Here is a 16,095-nt window from a genome sequence, read left to right as displayed (position 1 = left end):
TGAAATTTATTTTTTCATCACTGCTTTTCATAAGCAAATTTTGCAAAGATTTGAGGATGGATGCTGCCTACTGCACGAAGGGACCTGCAAGGGCACCTTTAAAAAATGCTAGTATGGATGATACAAAGCAGTTGACCGCTCATCATTGCAACCTTGTGAAGATATCTTACACCAAAAGTAGGATGGGGAATAAAGAAAAAAAACATGCATGGATGGTGCTAATTGTAGTATACATATCAATTAATCTTGCGTATAAGGTAAGGCAAGATATTCTTGACCTCCCCCCAGTATACCATTTTCTGTAAGTACAGTGGTACCTTGGTTTTCAAACTCAATCCGTTATGGAAGTCTCTTCGACTTCCAAAACATTCACAAACCAAGGCACGGCTGATTGGCCCCGGAAACAATGCCGACAGCCGAAATGGAGGTTTGGCTTCCAAAAAAATGTTTGCAAACTGGAACACTTCTGGGTTTGTGGCATTCAGGTACCACTGTACATTATATTTGCCACAAGTCTTAGGAGATCTAAGGAGACAGAAGCCACTAGCTGAGGGTGGGGTAGAAAACAGCAGCCTTTTAAGACCCCCAAAGATCCCAAAAACTTGCTTGATATCACTCATTGGCTAAAACTACTGAAAGGGGGGGGGGGTAACTTATCTCACAGAAATCAGTTAGCAGATTAAGGCATGCTGCCAGCTTTGCTTTGAAGCTTTTTATCTAGGAGACCTTTTTAAAACACAATTTCAAAAGAAGTGTGGAAAAAGTCAAAAAGTCTCATGCCTTAAGAAAATTCTTTATTTTACAAAATTAAGAACCAATCATATATACATGAGCATTTAACTGCAACCAGTGAATACTTTTACATAATGGGGAGTTATTAAGCTTGTTAAAAATACCACACTATCAGGATTTTGTCTCTCCCTCAAACAGATTTTGGTTTTCAAGATTGTATGAAAATTGCTATTAAATGCACTTTTAGTCTGTAACCATTTAACAATTTTGGGTTGCTCTTTAAAGTACTATAAAAGGGACATCTAAAAGCTGAACTAGCCTTCATTGGTAGGTACGTGTGATTTTATCCATTTACTCAACAACTTGGTAGAAGGGTAACTTGGAATTAATTTTCGGTCCACATTGTTATTGTAGTCTCAATCATGCAGGCAGTTTTGATTCTATGGTAGTTAAGATGAAGCATACTGCTATATGACACATGGCCCGGCAATCTAAAAGGAGAAGCTAGCTATAATACAAGCCAGCACAACCCTTACGGCTGCTACTAAGATGTAAGCATCTCATGCATTATGTCTCCACCACCAGGGCTGAATGGATCACTTTCACAGAATTACTTACACAAAAGATAAAAGCTAGCAGAGGGCTTAGGAACACATCACCCTCACAGAGAGCAAAAAAGGTTTAAAATAAGCTTTCAAAAGCTAAATCTGCAAGTGCATGAGAGAACTGCAGCACTGCTGAAAGTTCTGAAATGACCTGCGCCTTGCAAATTCAGCAAGTTTTAAAAGAAAACAGAGGTATATACACTGTAGTTTGTATCTGTTTTTACTTATGAGCATGACACTCTACCAGCCATTATGAAACTGCTGATTAGAATCAGCCAAGATTCATAGCAAAGATGCCTTTTGCCCTCTGTAAAAACGCTAGTTCTTCTGCCATGTGTTTGAGATGTAACACTTTAAAGGAGGAAGCTTGCCCCCATGGACCCATGTTCTGTTGAACAGCATTCTGTTGTCACTGCTGCAAATTGTTGATAATAGCCAGAATACTCATTTTCTCTTGAGCTGCTTCTACATCTTCACTCTGTTTCTGAGCCACTCCCGTACCAAGGCCATAGAGTCTCCCACAGTACTTTGCATCATCAATTGTGTCCTCAAAGAACAACTGCAAAACAGAAAAAAATACACGTCACAAGTTGTTTCATATGACTAACCAACTGCAGAAACCATGGAAAGGGAAACTCTGTCTAGTCAAAGGAAAGCTGGAGATACCAAGGTGGTTAGAATTTGCTGGCAAGCTACTGCACACTCTCACTATTTGGTAGGAGACAAGACACGCCTACCTCTTTCATTCTGAAGAATGCCATCCCAGTGAGTAGCGAGTCTGATCCAGCTTGGTGCTGCCGTCCAATCCGCTGTAAATCCAGCTGGTCAGCAACTTCCTGAAGGCCTCCCTGCAAGAGAGAAGAAATCAGACCTAATCCACCTCACTTCTTGTCTTCTCTGCCTATGACAATTATAGAATCATAGAGTTGGAAGAGACCACAAGGGCCATCGAGTCCAACCCCCTGCCAAGCAGGAAACACCATCAGAGCACTCCTGACATATGGTTGTCAAGCCTCTGCTTAAAGACCTCACAGCATTTTACAAGAATTTCAAATTGAAGGCCAAGGGTTAGACTTGTATTTATTAATAAGGTTAACCTTGGACAAGAATTTATAGTTACTATACTAGCAAGCTTTAGAAACTACAATACAAACACAGAGCTATCAAACAAGTTCAATTTTGCTATCGGCATACACGCCTCAGAATTGGCATTTGGACATTTGCCTCCAAACTCAATTTGATCAACCCATGAGTCATAAATTTAAGTGAACAGTAATAAAAGTGCAGTTCACAAAATGTAAAACAAAACAAAAAAATTCTAGGTCGCCAGAGACCAGTCGCAAACTTCTTTCAGAGTACCACATCAGATCACAGGAAGACTCCCTGTAACACTGGTGTGAAAACAGCTTGGTGAATGAGGCATATGTGCACGATTACTCACACAGAGCAAGGATCGAGTGCACACTTCTGCCATTTGTATTGAATGACACCATGGTACAGTAGGTTGCCACTCACACAATGGTTGTTTATTGCAAGGAGCATGTGACACTGGTCATCAAATAGTAGGCCAGTAGCAGGGGACCATTTTTCTGTGGGCCATATTAACAGTGGCTGAGGCTGAGTCAGTGTCAGCTCTTTTTCTCCATCATTGTTTTCCACACCCTATACCCATCTCTAAGAAAGCATAAAGGCAGCTTGATTTTATCTGCTTTCAGCTGTCCCCAACCCCCAGTCTCTCTTTCTGTCCCTTCTTCAGCTCTATTCAACCCTCCATTGCAGTTACCAGCCCACACTCCCTCTCAATGCAAGGAAGATTCCCACACACACTCCTCATCTTGGCAAAGCTCATCTGCTCTGCTATCAGGGAGATTTGGTAGTCTGGTTAATAGGAAGGAAGTGATGGAACACTGTGAAGATGCTGGTCATGTACCCAGCCCAGCAGTAAGAGGGAGTTGCAATTCAAACCAATCCTACTAACTATTTATTATTTTAAAAGCCATAAACCTACCAAATAATCCATATTTCAGATCACTTTGTTTACATCTATACAAAGCAGCAACCAATGTATCTCAAATTTTGCAATTACAGTAAAATCAAGTACTGTACCTTTAGGTTTTTGCAGCTCTTCATGAGGTACTTAACGTCATATATAGATGGAAAGAAAAGGTTCAAGATATGAAAGAACTCATGTTCTTCTTCTGGAAGCCTTGAATCTGTCAGAAGTTTTACCATATAACCGAAGTCATAGCCACTGAGGAAGGAATTATGCAAAGACAGATCAACCAGTGGTTTAAATGCATTATTTTCAAACCTGGCTGGTACTACTAAAATGCTGTCACTAGGAGATATCCTAGAAGCAGTTACTAGAAAGTACCTTGAAGCCAAGGTTATCATTATTCTCAACGCTCAACTACTGCAGATTTCTGGCAGGGAAAGAACATTTCACAGATAGGGTCTGTTTGGAATTTATAGTGAATCATGTACTTAATTCAATCAACCAGCAAGCACTTGAGTGCTGGTAGTTCTGAAAACTAATAACAAGACAATGCTTCACAGAATTGTAGGATTGGAAGGACTCCGAGGGTCATCAAGTCAACCCCCTACAATGAAGGCATTGTTCTGCAGGGGGCCAACTAATAAGCTTATATTTATCTGCAAAGGGCACAGAAGAGAGATGCAGAAGACTACACTGTGGAGTCTTACTTTAGCACAAAGAATTTCATCACCTTTCCCACCTCTCATAATTACCTCACTCTTTTTTATTATTTTTTAAATATTTTTATTGCTTTTTAACATACATACATATCACAAACATACTTACACAGCCAACAAAAAAAGAGAAAAAAAAGGAAAAAAGAAAAACGAAACATGTAATACATAAAAACATAGACAACTCAACTTACATTGACAAACACTCATCGACTTCCCTTTATCTCGATTTCGGAAAAAAGTTATATTTTTTTATCTGCAGTGTCTCATTCTTCAAGCAATTTTTACGTAGTAAGCGTTATCTCATACCTACTGTGATTTTTTCAAATATATATTTGTTTTTTATCAACATTTTTATTTTCCTTTTATTTCTGTTTCCATATATATCTTGAATTTATCCCATTCATTATTAAATTTTGTACTTTTTTGATTTCTTATTTTCTGTGTCAATTTTGCCAGTTCTAAATAATCAAATAATTTAGATTGCCTCATAATTACCTCACTCAATAACCCGTTCAAGTTAAGGGGACTTAAGCAGAAGAGGAGGGCAGAAAGCACTTGCTCCCAGCTTCTTTGTCAAAGGCCCCCAACGTAAGTTTTTTGGGATATGCAAAAACTCTACAATCAAGCATAAATTTTTCACAACATAACCTAAAAGTGACTAAATGTTAGAAGTGAAAAGCTATTTGACAAACCTGTGAAATGAAAGCCACTTGACATTGTCACAGAGCACCACACCAGAGGTCATAAGTAGTTCAGCAAAATGCAAGGTATCGATCCCTTCCTCTTCATGCTTCTGAAACTGCAATCCAGAGCTTGCAAGAAGGTCTATTGAATCTTGAGAATACATATCTTCCCTAGTGAGAAGGGCAAATAAATGTCATATATCAGGTCTTCACTGTGCCTAAATGAATCAATGGAACTTTTATAATATTTATTTATAACCCTCCTTTTCTCCCAATGAGGCTCAAGACAGATTACAGATTAAAAACAAGAACCACTAAAAACACAGGGGAAAAACAATCTAAAAGCAATTAAATATTGATAGAATTAAAACTATATACATATATAAAATCAGTGTAAAACATGGAAATAATTACAACAGAAACAGCATGACAGTAGCCCTTTCATTAAAAGAAGTCAATTCCCAAAAGCGTCTTGGAGCAAGAAAGTCTTAAACCCACCCCAACCCTGCTTCAGAAGGACAGCAAGAAGGGAGCCAGTCTTGCTTCTCTAGGGAAGGTGTTCCCAAGTCTGGGAGGAGCCACCAAGAAGGCCCTCTCCCATGGCTCCACACAGCATGCCTGTGAGGGTGATGGGCCTCCCGCTAAGATATCAAAACCCAGGCAGGCTTGTATGAGGAACAGCTGCTATCTCTGTGCAAAGTGAGAGCACACTTCCAGACTCTCCAGCATAAACTCCTCACTGGGGAATGAGAGAGGAAAGTCCACAAAGAAATAGGAGATTGGGAGTGTGTAAGTAAAAAGGCCCCAGAACATTTGAGTAAATGCAGGGCCACTATGTCTACATTTACCATACAAAATGCCAGCTTCTTGCCATATACTTGGGGTAAAAAAAAAAATGGAAGACGTTTTTGTTTTGACAATATTTTCCAGCTGGACAAAAAAGTATCTCCTTTAAGTTTAAAAATAATAAACATTTGCCTTGAATGAAAATGTTTTATAGATGGTATATAACACCAGTAAAACTAGCAAAAATGTTTAAGACATGTAACAAGTGTTGGAAATGTAAAGAAAAGGAAGGAACGTTTTATCATATGTGGTGGGACTGTAAGAAAGTGAAAAGTTTCTGGGAGATGATATATAATGAGCTGAAAAAGATGTTAAAATACACATTTGTAAAAAAAACCCAGAGGCTTTTCTTTTAGGGATCACAGGAAACGAGATAAGAAGAAAAGACTGTAAACTTTTCCAATATGCAGTTACAGCGGCAAGGATTTTACTGGCCCAGAAATGGAAACAAGAGGAAATGCCAACGATTGAAGACTGGAGACTGAAACTAACAGACTATGCAGAATTGGACAAATTAACTGGGCAAATAAGACATCTTAAGGACCAAAAATTCATCGAAGACTGGGGGAAATTTGTAGAATATCTGAAAAACACATGTGACGTTCAAACAACGTTAGTGGGATTTCAAGAAGCACTGTGAAAGCTGAGATGTATTATTAAAAAAAAGAAAAGAGTAGTGGGAGGGAAGATCAATGACAATGCTAAGAAAGGAATGCATAACTAAGAGGTAGAGATGGAAGATTGACAGAGAAGCTGAGGGAAGTCCAAAAAGAGAGAATTTGTTTGTCAAAGATTGGATAAAATTGAATATTTGTGTTGTAAATCAATAAAAATTATTATATATATTAAAAAAAAAAACATTTGCCTTGAATTGTTTTTTTGTGCTGCTTGTATGGCATATTTGCAAACTACCATGAGAAGCATGTAAAAGGCAATTCGTAAATGAAAAAGTTATAATGATACTTACAAGAAATACTTTTTCCTGATTAGGGTGAAGGGCCTGCTAAAGATTTAAAGCCCGAACAATTTGGCAGTAATCCTAGGTTTAAAAGTGATTTTTAATAACATTTTGACAAAAAACCCATCATTCTGTGCTGGCATATTGATTTGAAACATAACCCCTTCATATTGAGATGGGATTTTTTCCTAGCTGGCAAGCAGCTCTTCCTCCTATGTGGGAACCACCTTTCAGAGAAAAACTGATTCACACATTCCCCAACTTTGAAGACTTACGTAAGATTGAACTTGAAGTTAAACTGCCATGTGTTGATCCCAGCAGGGTATTCGCCTTTCTCATTTGTGAAGGTCAGGCCTAACTGGATGATTTTCAGCAGATCAACATTGCATCGGAGCAACTGATACTGATAGTCTATAGAGCTGCGAAATTCACCTATTGGTCGAACAACCACCCCAGGAAACTCTGTGTCCTAGAAAAACAAAGAGAAGTCCAACCCAAACCTTGTAAGTTCTATTCACAGATATAACACACACCAATGCAATAAACACCACAGACTATCTCCTGAATTCTGCAGTTGCCGGCGTCACAAAAAGTTAATTAAGCATGCATAAAATAATGCCTATAGCCAACTGCAGTTTCTCTTTTTGTGGCCCTTTTCCTTCTTTGGTGAAACATCTGCCCCCCCCCCCCAGCCATTCTAAAATGGGAGATAAAGTGAGAGAATGCCTGCAGCACTACAACTGCATAGCCACTCCTCCCCCTGAATACAGAGGCACATGGTGATTCAGATGCCCTTGGCAGCTGTTTTTCCAGCCTGTTGCAGGCACTATCTGCAAAGTGAATCCTTCATGTGCCATTGCCCCTGAATTCAACGGAAGGAGTAGAGATAAAGGTGACTGGGAGGGACAAGGGAATGAAGGACAACAGGAATGCAACAACAACAAAAAAGGTTTTCTTCGCCTACAATTTAAACTGTAGTAGTCTAATTAGCTTAATAAAAGTAAAAAAGCAAACCTCAGACTGATTAGAGTCCTGTTCCCCCAACTCTAAGCCATGTTCCAGAACATGTGAACTGTTCCTGACTGAAATACAATTTTTCAGTTTCACATAGGATTTGCATAAGCTAAAGAGGAAGGGACATTGCTCTTTCGCACATGAACACTACATATTTTCAGATTCTGGAACAGTAGAACCCGTTATCTTAGGTTGTGGTCACTCAGTGAACTAGAGACTATTTAATCTACATAAACTCTACAATCTTTTAATAAGTAGGCTATGGTGCACGCTAAAGGCATCTTTACATACCATGTCTTTTATCAATCTGGGCTGTCATATGAGTTGGCTGGGAAGGAGCTTCTCTTAGGTTTAACCTCATTGCAAAAGGAACTTTGTACTTGCTTATAGCTTCATCCCCTACAGCCCAAACCAATGAAGCTAGGCATTTGCTCATCTGATATCTCAATCTGCATTAAGGACACTGAAAATCCTCCTAAATTTCATCAGGTGTTTTATCACATCTACCAATTAGCTGAACACACTAATTTAAGCTATAATAACTCATTTGTCTACATATAAATCCTATATTTAGAAAACTGAATACTGGAAGACATATTTACCATTGCGATGTAGCTGTAGCTAAGAACTATTTCCCGAATTTTTCTCATTTCTTCTTCTAGATTATTTGCCCATACTTCGCAGATCACCTGACTGTTTTCTGCAAGTGCTGCTGGCATCCTGAGGGATTTGCACCACAATCACAAGAGCAGGGTGGGAGCACCAAGATGTCAAGATAAACCACCCTAAATATGTAGGAAAAATGACAAGTGCTTATTCCAGCAAGATATTCATTTCAGAGAAAAACAGTGAGAAAAACATCAGGGACAGGGAGTCCAATCCTATACATGGTTACTTAGAAATAAGTCACAGATGGCAGAGTTCCACTCAAGACTACCCCTTTCTCTCCCTGCATACCCTCAAAATCAGCTCTAGATCAGATTCTGAGGGGAAACAATAGCAAAGCTGTAGCCACTGTCTGGTGAGCAAGGTTATCAGTGGTTTATTACAGTATTTTGTATCTTCCTTAAGGGTATAAACACTAAAACGATTGCATTTTCTACATTTGTATTTTGCTGTTTCGAAACAGGCGTTTGTGTAATTCTTATACTGACTGGAAGACAGATCCGCTTTCTCCAGCAACACCCCAGAGACTATGCATAAGCCTTGTGCCCTGGATCCTTGTAGACTGCAGCAACTAGAGACAGAAACAGGACATATTCCTTCAAGGCTCCATATATTGGCCACAGGATTTTTTTTTTGAGCATTTTCCAATGCATCTTGGATATTACAATTTAAATAGATCCATTCCACACAATGCAGGAATTGGGCCTTAAGTGTTGTGGCACTTACCCTTTGGAAGTTCCTCCTCTTGAATATTAAACAAGTCTTCAGTAGTCTTTTCAGTGACTACTGAAGACCTTCTTTCAACAGCCTTTTTAAGTTGAGATCTTTTCCAGTCTGATTTTGTGCATATCAGAACTGTTGTTAAGATATTTTTGAAGATATTTTTGCTGTTTTGCCTCTTGTTGTTTGCTGCCCAGGTTCCTCTGGAACGAAGGATAGCAAATAAAATTAGTAAATAAATATGCATCTTGACCAGAGAATGTACAAAAGGACTGTTAAGATATACACATTCCTAAAAGACTGGTGTTTTAAAAAAAGAAATTCAAAATGCACAAGGCATGCATTGCTGCTTCTGCCTCCTGAAAAAGTCCATTGAAAATCACTCTTATTTCTTCCCATGCAAAGGCAAAAGGCAGAGAACTTGGGAGAAGAATATTTATGCTGGGTTCACAGAACAGGGTCATTCATTGTGGCCAAGTTTGTGGGTGGCACCAATTTATTTTAAAGTAGTGAACACCAAAACAGATCACAAAGCATTTCAAAAAGAGCTTTCTGAATGGAGTGAAACAACAACATAAGAATTGGCCTCCACAGTCACTTATGGACTCACTATTAAGACCATATTCATGGAAGACAATCTTACTCAGCTACAAGAGATCGCCAAAGAATAAGGAGGCAAATGAAGTTGTTAAGAGTTGTATGATGAACTTTGGTGCAAAAAATATCAATTTCATATATATACCAATGGATGCTGAACTGGTAATAACTAACCAGGAAAAAAATATTTCCATTTAGAAAAAGAAAGATGGAACATAATACAGGTTTATAAAAACTAAACACGGTATAGAGAAATCAGAAATAAAAATACATTTTCCCTCTCTTGTAATACAGTAACAGAATGTTAAACTATGGAATTCACTACCGATATTTACTTCCAGTCTCAAGGTCTAGTAGTAACTTGGCTTCCTCTCTTTTGGTGCTATATTTCACACTATTTTGTCTAACCTTTTGACTATGAAAACTTTAGGCTTCTCAGAATTGCTTGTTGTGAAACAAGGATTTTGTTTTAAGCCTGCTGCTCTGAGTGTCCCTAAACACAACCAAGTGAACATTCTTTTCACTATTTTATATGAATCTGCCAGGATCTTTTTCTAAACCCAAGTAAACTTCAGTAAAATTATCTGCCCTAAAAACCATGCCATTATTCTGAACATTCTTCTTGCATTTCCTTATTTATATTTGCTTTTCAGAGTAGCAGTAACAGTACTAAAAATGCATAAAAATCAACAGGATCATTTTTGCCTCACAAGTTTGAGAAAAATAATCTTTGCCTTCCTACAGATGCTTCAAACTGTGCTGTTTCCAAAATATTCTCTCTATTAAACCAAGTTATATCTTAGATATTAAGAACTTTCATTATGTATAATCATTTTTAACCCAACAGTCTTTAAAGAAAACCTCATGTAACAATCTCAAAATTCTTAGTTCCAAGCATATTATTATATTTGTTAATTACTCTTCACCACGACACTCCAGTGTTACATCTAAAATAGGCAAGACAATACAGTGCATCATTTTAATCACTGTTCTGCCTCATCCAAACAGCAGGTAATACTGTTTACTGATCAATCTACCGGTACTTCACATTCTGCTTTCAGTGAGTGCGACAATTCCAAAAGAGCAGGATTTCCAAATTATGCTCTGAATCATCCCTCAAACCCCTTTAACAAGGCAATCCACCCAGACATTTCTTTGCCAGAATTAGCTTCCTATACTCCACCCCAGAAGTTAAGAAATATCTGTATTTTCTTGCAGCCTTTGCTCTCCCTCTTTGGCCCTCTCCTTGCCCAGGAACCCGCCATCCATCCAAGCATCACCCGCATCCAACACCCTCCTCCATTCGTTCACCAGTACTTTTCTGCTGCTGTCTCAACTCTCCCGAACGGGAATACAGACTGGAGTTAAAAAAAATACCAATTTTCTGCTTAAATGCGAGGCCTCCTTCGATCTCCGTATCAGGGAAGGAGGCCGGGGTTAGAAATGTAAGGAAACAAGGACGAAGAAACAAATCGGCTTAATAAAGAGCACAATATTCTTACACGCAAGATAGAGTCTTTTGTCGCGACGAAATCTAGACTGACCTGGACTATCTGATCTGACTTCGCAGCGGAAGCCTCTCTCGTCCCTGATCCCTTCCAACAGAGAGGGAATATTCTCTCTCACGAAAGAAGCATTTGCAGGACAACTTGCGTGCGTGTGTGTTTCTTCGCCCGCCCCCTGCGATGCAAGAAAAACCTCTCCGCGCGGAACTTTAGGCCCTCGCTTCTACGTGCCTTGCGCGGAAGGAGGAGGAGGAAACGACGGCGCCACAAACCTCTGAGGTGCTGGAGCCCCTGCTCTGCCTTCCACACCTTGAGAGCTACGCAAGCGAGAACCGAGGGTTTAAAAAAAACACCACCCACAACCAGGAAATCCGGTCAGCAAACAAAGGAGCTTTCCCGCCCGAGACCCTCCAGAGGCTCCTCCCCCTCCCCGCCCTCTCGGCCCCCAACCTCCCCCCGCCTGGCCTAAGGCCTAAATGCGAGCCCAACGCCTCACCAGGAGCGCGGGGAAACCGAGCGCCGGGCCGTTGCTCCTTTCCGCCGCCTTGGTCTTCCTCTGGTGGGGTCCCTTCTAGGCTACCGATTTTCCATCGCTCGATGGTTTGCTGAGCTGGGCGTCTTTTTCTCTCTATCGCTCTGTTTTTCTCCCTACACGCATGCGCTCTAAGCGAGCCTTTCTGGGGCAGGAAGCATCCGGCTTTCCGTAAGAGACGCCGGAAAGAGGAAAGAGAGCGCCCTTTTGCACGTGAACACTGCCTGCAGCGGCTCCTCCTCCCCGCTGTGTTCCAACTGCGCCTGGGAGGCGTTGGGTAAACCCAATGAGCAACGCGTGTCCTGTCGAAAGGGATGGCTGAGTTTTTTGTTTTATGCGTTATGGAGCAGGATTCAACGGCGGCAGAGGCCGCCCAGAAAGGAGGAGAGGCAGCTATGAAAACGATCGAGCTGTTTTGTTTTGATTCTGGCAAGCTCTGCTTCAGCAATTGAGGCAGCAATCCGAAAAGCAGCCTGGTTTGGGAATAATAATAAGCCTCCTTGAACCCCGTGGGATTCATTCCCATAAGATTTATTCCCGAGTGAGAATGTATGCTAATACGCCATGACAGTAATGTTAAGCACATTTGAGACCTGGTTCTGGACTTCGAAGTAAATCCATTTCAGGTCACTGGGAGTCATTCCCAAGTAATTGCATTACAGTCTTTAACCACAAGGCATTTTGAAATCGTAAGGACTTTGCTTCCAAGTGTTGTAAATAAAAATATGCCCTTTACCCTTATGGGGTATCCAAGAACCTATATAGAGTCCTTACATAGGTTCCCTATTGGTAGGAGAAAATAGCAGAGGCCAACCAGAGAATATTGAGAAGCAAAGCAGCTAGTAAGCTTGATCTTTATTGATCTGTTGCAACAGGGGGCTCCCCTCACTCACAGGAAAGGAGGAGGACCCACAAAAATGCTGTGCAATGGCTTATAAAGACTTTTGAAATTCCCATCCTGTAGACCAAGACCACCCCCAGAAACATGATACATACATCACAGAAGGGGTGTAACCTAAGACCACCCCTCAGATACATCACAGAAAAGGTGGTCTTAAAACAGAAATTTCAGTATTGTTTTTCTCTTATCCTTGTTTGTTTTCCTGTCTGGCAGGTTACTTGATTGGATTGCCTGAGGAGCCTGGCCATTCTTTTGTAGTGATAAATAGTGATAAAAACTTAGTTCCTGGGCGTGTCACAGGCTCACACCCTATTCAAACACATCAACATACCCCTAAGACAGGATTTGTGAAGGAAAAGACAATGGGGAGGTTTTTTCACTTTGACCATGCAGATAAACATTTGCTCAGTTTAGGAATCAAAAATGGCTTCAGGTCAGTCTTCCTGTGCTTGATCTATATACGTGCAGTTATGAACATTACCATATATCTAGACCTCAAAATTCCTATCACACAAGGTAAAGTGGGATCATTCTTCGAAATAGAGCCTGCAAGTTGAAAGTTTCCCTCACTACGATTTGTTGTGACCCCATGGACCAGAGCACGCCAGGTTTTCTGCTGTAGATCGCCTCTTCTATGATGTATATATGATGTATTGGGGGGTGGTCTTGAGCTACAGGGTGGGCAATTTCAAAAGTCTATATAATGGCTTGCACACCATTGTTCTGGGTTCTTCCTGCATGGGGGGGGGGTGAGCATCCTGTTGCAACAGTTTATTAAAGATCATGCTTTGCTGCTTTACTTCTCAATATTCTGGCCTCTGTTATTTTATCCTACCTATAGAGAACCTACATAAGGGCTCTGTATGGGCTCTTGGGTACCCCATAACGAAAAAGGAGCAGCTTTTTCTTAGAATCTCTTTATTTAGCGCTCTACGTGGGGCTACCTTTGAAGGTGACCCGGAAACTACAACTAATCCAGAACGCGGCAGCTAGACTGGTGACTGGGAGCGGCCGCCGAGACCATATAACACCGGTCTTAAAAGACCTACATTGGCTCCCAGTACGTTTCTGAGCACAATTCAAAGTATTGGTGCTGAACTTAAAGGCCCTAAACGGCCTTGGCCCAGTATACCTGAAGGAGCATCTCCACCCCCATCGTTCTGCCTGTACACTGAGGTCCAGCGCTGAGGGCCTTCTGGCGGTTCCCTCATTGCAAGAAGCAAAGCTGCAGGGAACCAGACAGAGGGCCTTCTCGGTAGTGGCGCCCACCCTGTGGAATGCCCTCCCATCAGATGTCAAAGCTATCAACAATTACCTGACATTCAGAAGACATCTTAAGGCAGCCCTGTTCAGGGAAGTTTTTAATGTGTGATTTTAGTGTATTTTTGGTTTCTGTGGAAGCCGCCCAGAGTGACTGGGGAAACCCAGCCAGATGGGCGGGGTACAAATAATAAATTATTATTATTATTATTATTATTATTATTATTATTATTATTATTATTAGTTTGATCAACTATCTAGTTTGATCAACATGCCCCTGTCTGTGTCCACTCTAGGCAAACAAGGAATGTTGTATTTGCTCCAATGGATTACATCCCACACATATCTCCACCTTTGATACTGCCCTGAGCACTTACTTGATCTGATCTCCTGTCTCTTCCTCTGGTATTTAATTTCTCTGTGTGGTCATTACCTCCTCTTCAACAATGCTCATTTGCCTACCCTTCCCACATTTTGCCTCTTGCTCCTGATACCTCAGTCCATTGACCCAGGAGCTTTCTCTGAAGCACCATCCTCTCCCTTCTTGCCTGTAGTTTATGACACATTATTCCCAGTTTTCCTTCACCCTTTATCTCCAAGAAATGGAGTATTTTGCTTACTCCAGTTTTCTGGAGTTTTTCTTCTCCAACTAACTTCTGCCCTCAGCATTCTATTCCAAAACCAAAATAATTGATAATTTCCTTGTTCTGTAGGTGAGTTCAGCACACCCCATGGCTTTCAGTGCCACCTTTATGCTGATACCTCACTTCACTCCTTTCTTCCTTTATCTTTTCTCAAATCTCTAAATGTCCCTCTCATGTAAGTATTTTTCTAAATGATGTTTCATTGCTCCCTTGTGCTCAAAGAAAAAGGTCTTAACCATTTTTTTCCACTCAATTTACTATAGCCACACACAGATAGATGACACTGGTGTATGTTTCAATGGAATTAAACTGACTTAAATCCAAGGATTATTGACCTATGTACCAGATGAGGGTGTAGATTATCATTTCATATCAACAAACAAACACACACTGACATCCCCTCCATCAGCAAAATTTCAATGTCTTCTTTACATAGAATAGGAGATAGTTGTTCATGTGCTATTCTCGGTCAGTGAAAGAGTGAAGCATATGGGAAAGTGTCCATGATCTTAGTTCTAGTGACATCCATATCACATCATCTAATCACTGCAGATAAACTTATTGATGTTAGTTAAGTCAAAGTCTTAGCAAGAGATCAGCAAGTTGGACTTAGCATGAGGTGTCCCCCGCCCTTGAGAGCGATCAAAACAGAACATTTTCTGCTGGGTGTGCCTCTGCCCTGAATGGCATCTGCACTATGATCTGCAATAATTGCAGCATACCTCCACTTACAACAAAGGGACACGGGTGGCGCTGTAGTCTAAACCACTGAGCCTCTTGGGCTTGCTGATCAGAAGGTTGGCAGTTCGAATCCATGCAACAAGCTGAGCTCCCATTGCTCTGTCTCACCTTCTGCCAACCTAGCAGTTCAAAAGCATGCCAGTACAAGTAGATAAATAGGTAGTGCTGCGGCAGGAAGATAAACGGCATTTCCTGAGCCTGAGAGAACTCCACACCATAATGTTGAGTGTTGGACATTATCTGGAGGGGCTATTCCATAGAGTTCAAGAGCACCCCGAGGGACAAATGGTGGGCTGCTCTGCCATCATGGAACCCATAAAAACTCCAGAAAACCTGAAAACTAATTTACACCTCCTTGAGAGAGGCACCATAGAACCAGTTCCACAGCATCAGTGTTCCTCCAGAGTCTTCTAATGGTTCTCAAGAAAAATAATGATTTCTGCACCATTCTGATCTGCTTTCTTGAACTGTTCCATATAGGTCTGATCCATTTCAGAGGCTCTTCAGCATGGAGATTACCTCGTCTTAATAGGCTTCATGGAAGTATACCGCCATATGCCCATTTTACAACAGCCTAATCACTTCCTGCACTTTGCCCATGGCCAGGAGAAACTCTCCCATTTGACCTCTCCGCAGTACCCCAGGTTTTCACCAAATTCATGATAGCCCACCTATGCACCTGGTTGCCCACCAATGCACCTGATATGTTCACATCTGGACAACCTTATGGTTACCAAACCTTCTCAGTCATGGGAGCACCGAAGGATTGGGGAACAACCATCCACTGCCTAAAGGAAAATGGCTCCATCATCAACAGAGGCAAGACCCTACTGATCCCCAACCAATGTCTCCAACATATAGGAGTGGTGATAGACATTCCAGGATGAGACCACTCTATTCAAATGTGCTGAGTGACATTTGACATCCATCTCAGCCATTCATGCGAAGAAGGGGATACTCAGCAACAAGGCCAACTGGC

At 41.0% G+C, this 16,095-nt stretch overlaps 1 protein-coding gene and 1 long non-coding RNA gene across 6 annotated transcripts; one reads left to right on the top strand and one right to left on the bottom strand.

The window, feature by feature from the left end:
* Positions 1-774: 774 nt before the first annotated feature.
* On the bottom strand, positions 775-11,720 carry CNOT8 (CCR4-NOT transcription complex subunit 8). 5 transcript variants are annotated; one of them, XM_083728756.1, is made up of 8 exons: positions 11,535-11,720; positions 8,943-9,139; positions 8,153-8,335; positions 6,812-7,005; positions 4,742-4,903; positions 3,444-3,588; positions 2,075-2,185; positions 775-1,896 (listed from the first exon to the last, which is right to left on the bottom strand). In XM_083728756.1, the coding sequence occupies exons 3-8, from the start codon at positions 8,267-8,269 to the stop codon at positions 1,747-1,749; spliced, it is 879 nt and encodes a 292-aa protein (XP_083584882.1). In that variant the 5' UTR covers positions 8,270-8,335; positions 8,943-9,139; positions 11,535-11,720; the 3' UTR covers positions 775-1,746. The 5 variants fall into 5 exon arrangements, with proteins under 5 accessions (XP_083584882.1, XP_083584883.1, XP_083584885.1 ...); XM_083728757.1 differs by lacking the exon at positions 11,535-11,720 and adding an exon at positions 11,311-11,453; XM_083728759.1 differs by lacking the exon at positions 8,943-9,139 and having other exon boundaries at positions 4,742-5,710; positions 6,444-7,005.
* Positions 2,135-3,515, top strand: LOC310839821. Its single transcript, XR_014561669.1, has 2 exons — positions 2,135-2,262; positions 2,372-3,515. It is a non-coding gene; the product is annotated as an uncharacterized lncRNA (long non-coding RNA).
* Positions 11,721-16,095: the final 4,375 nt, after the last annotated feature.

The sequence above is a fragment of the Podarcis gaigeae genome (genome assembly GCF_964106915.1).
Source record: "Podarcis gaigeae genome assembly, chromosome: 2".
NCBI lineage: Eukaryota > Metazoa > Chordata > Lepidosauria > Squamata > Lacertidae > Podarcis > Podarcis gaigeae.
This window is presented reverse-complemented; position numbering and strand designations above follow the sequence as displayed.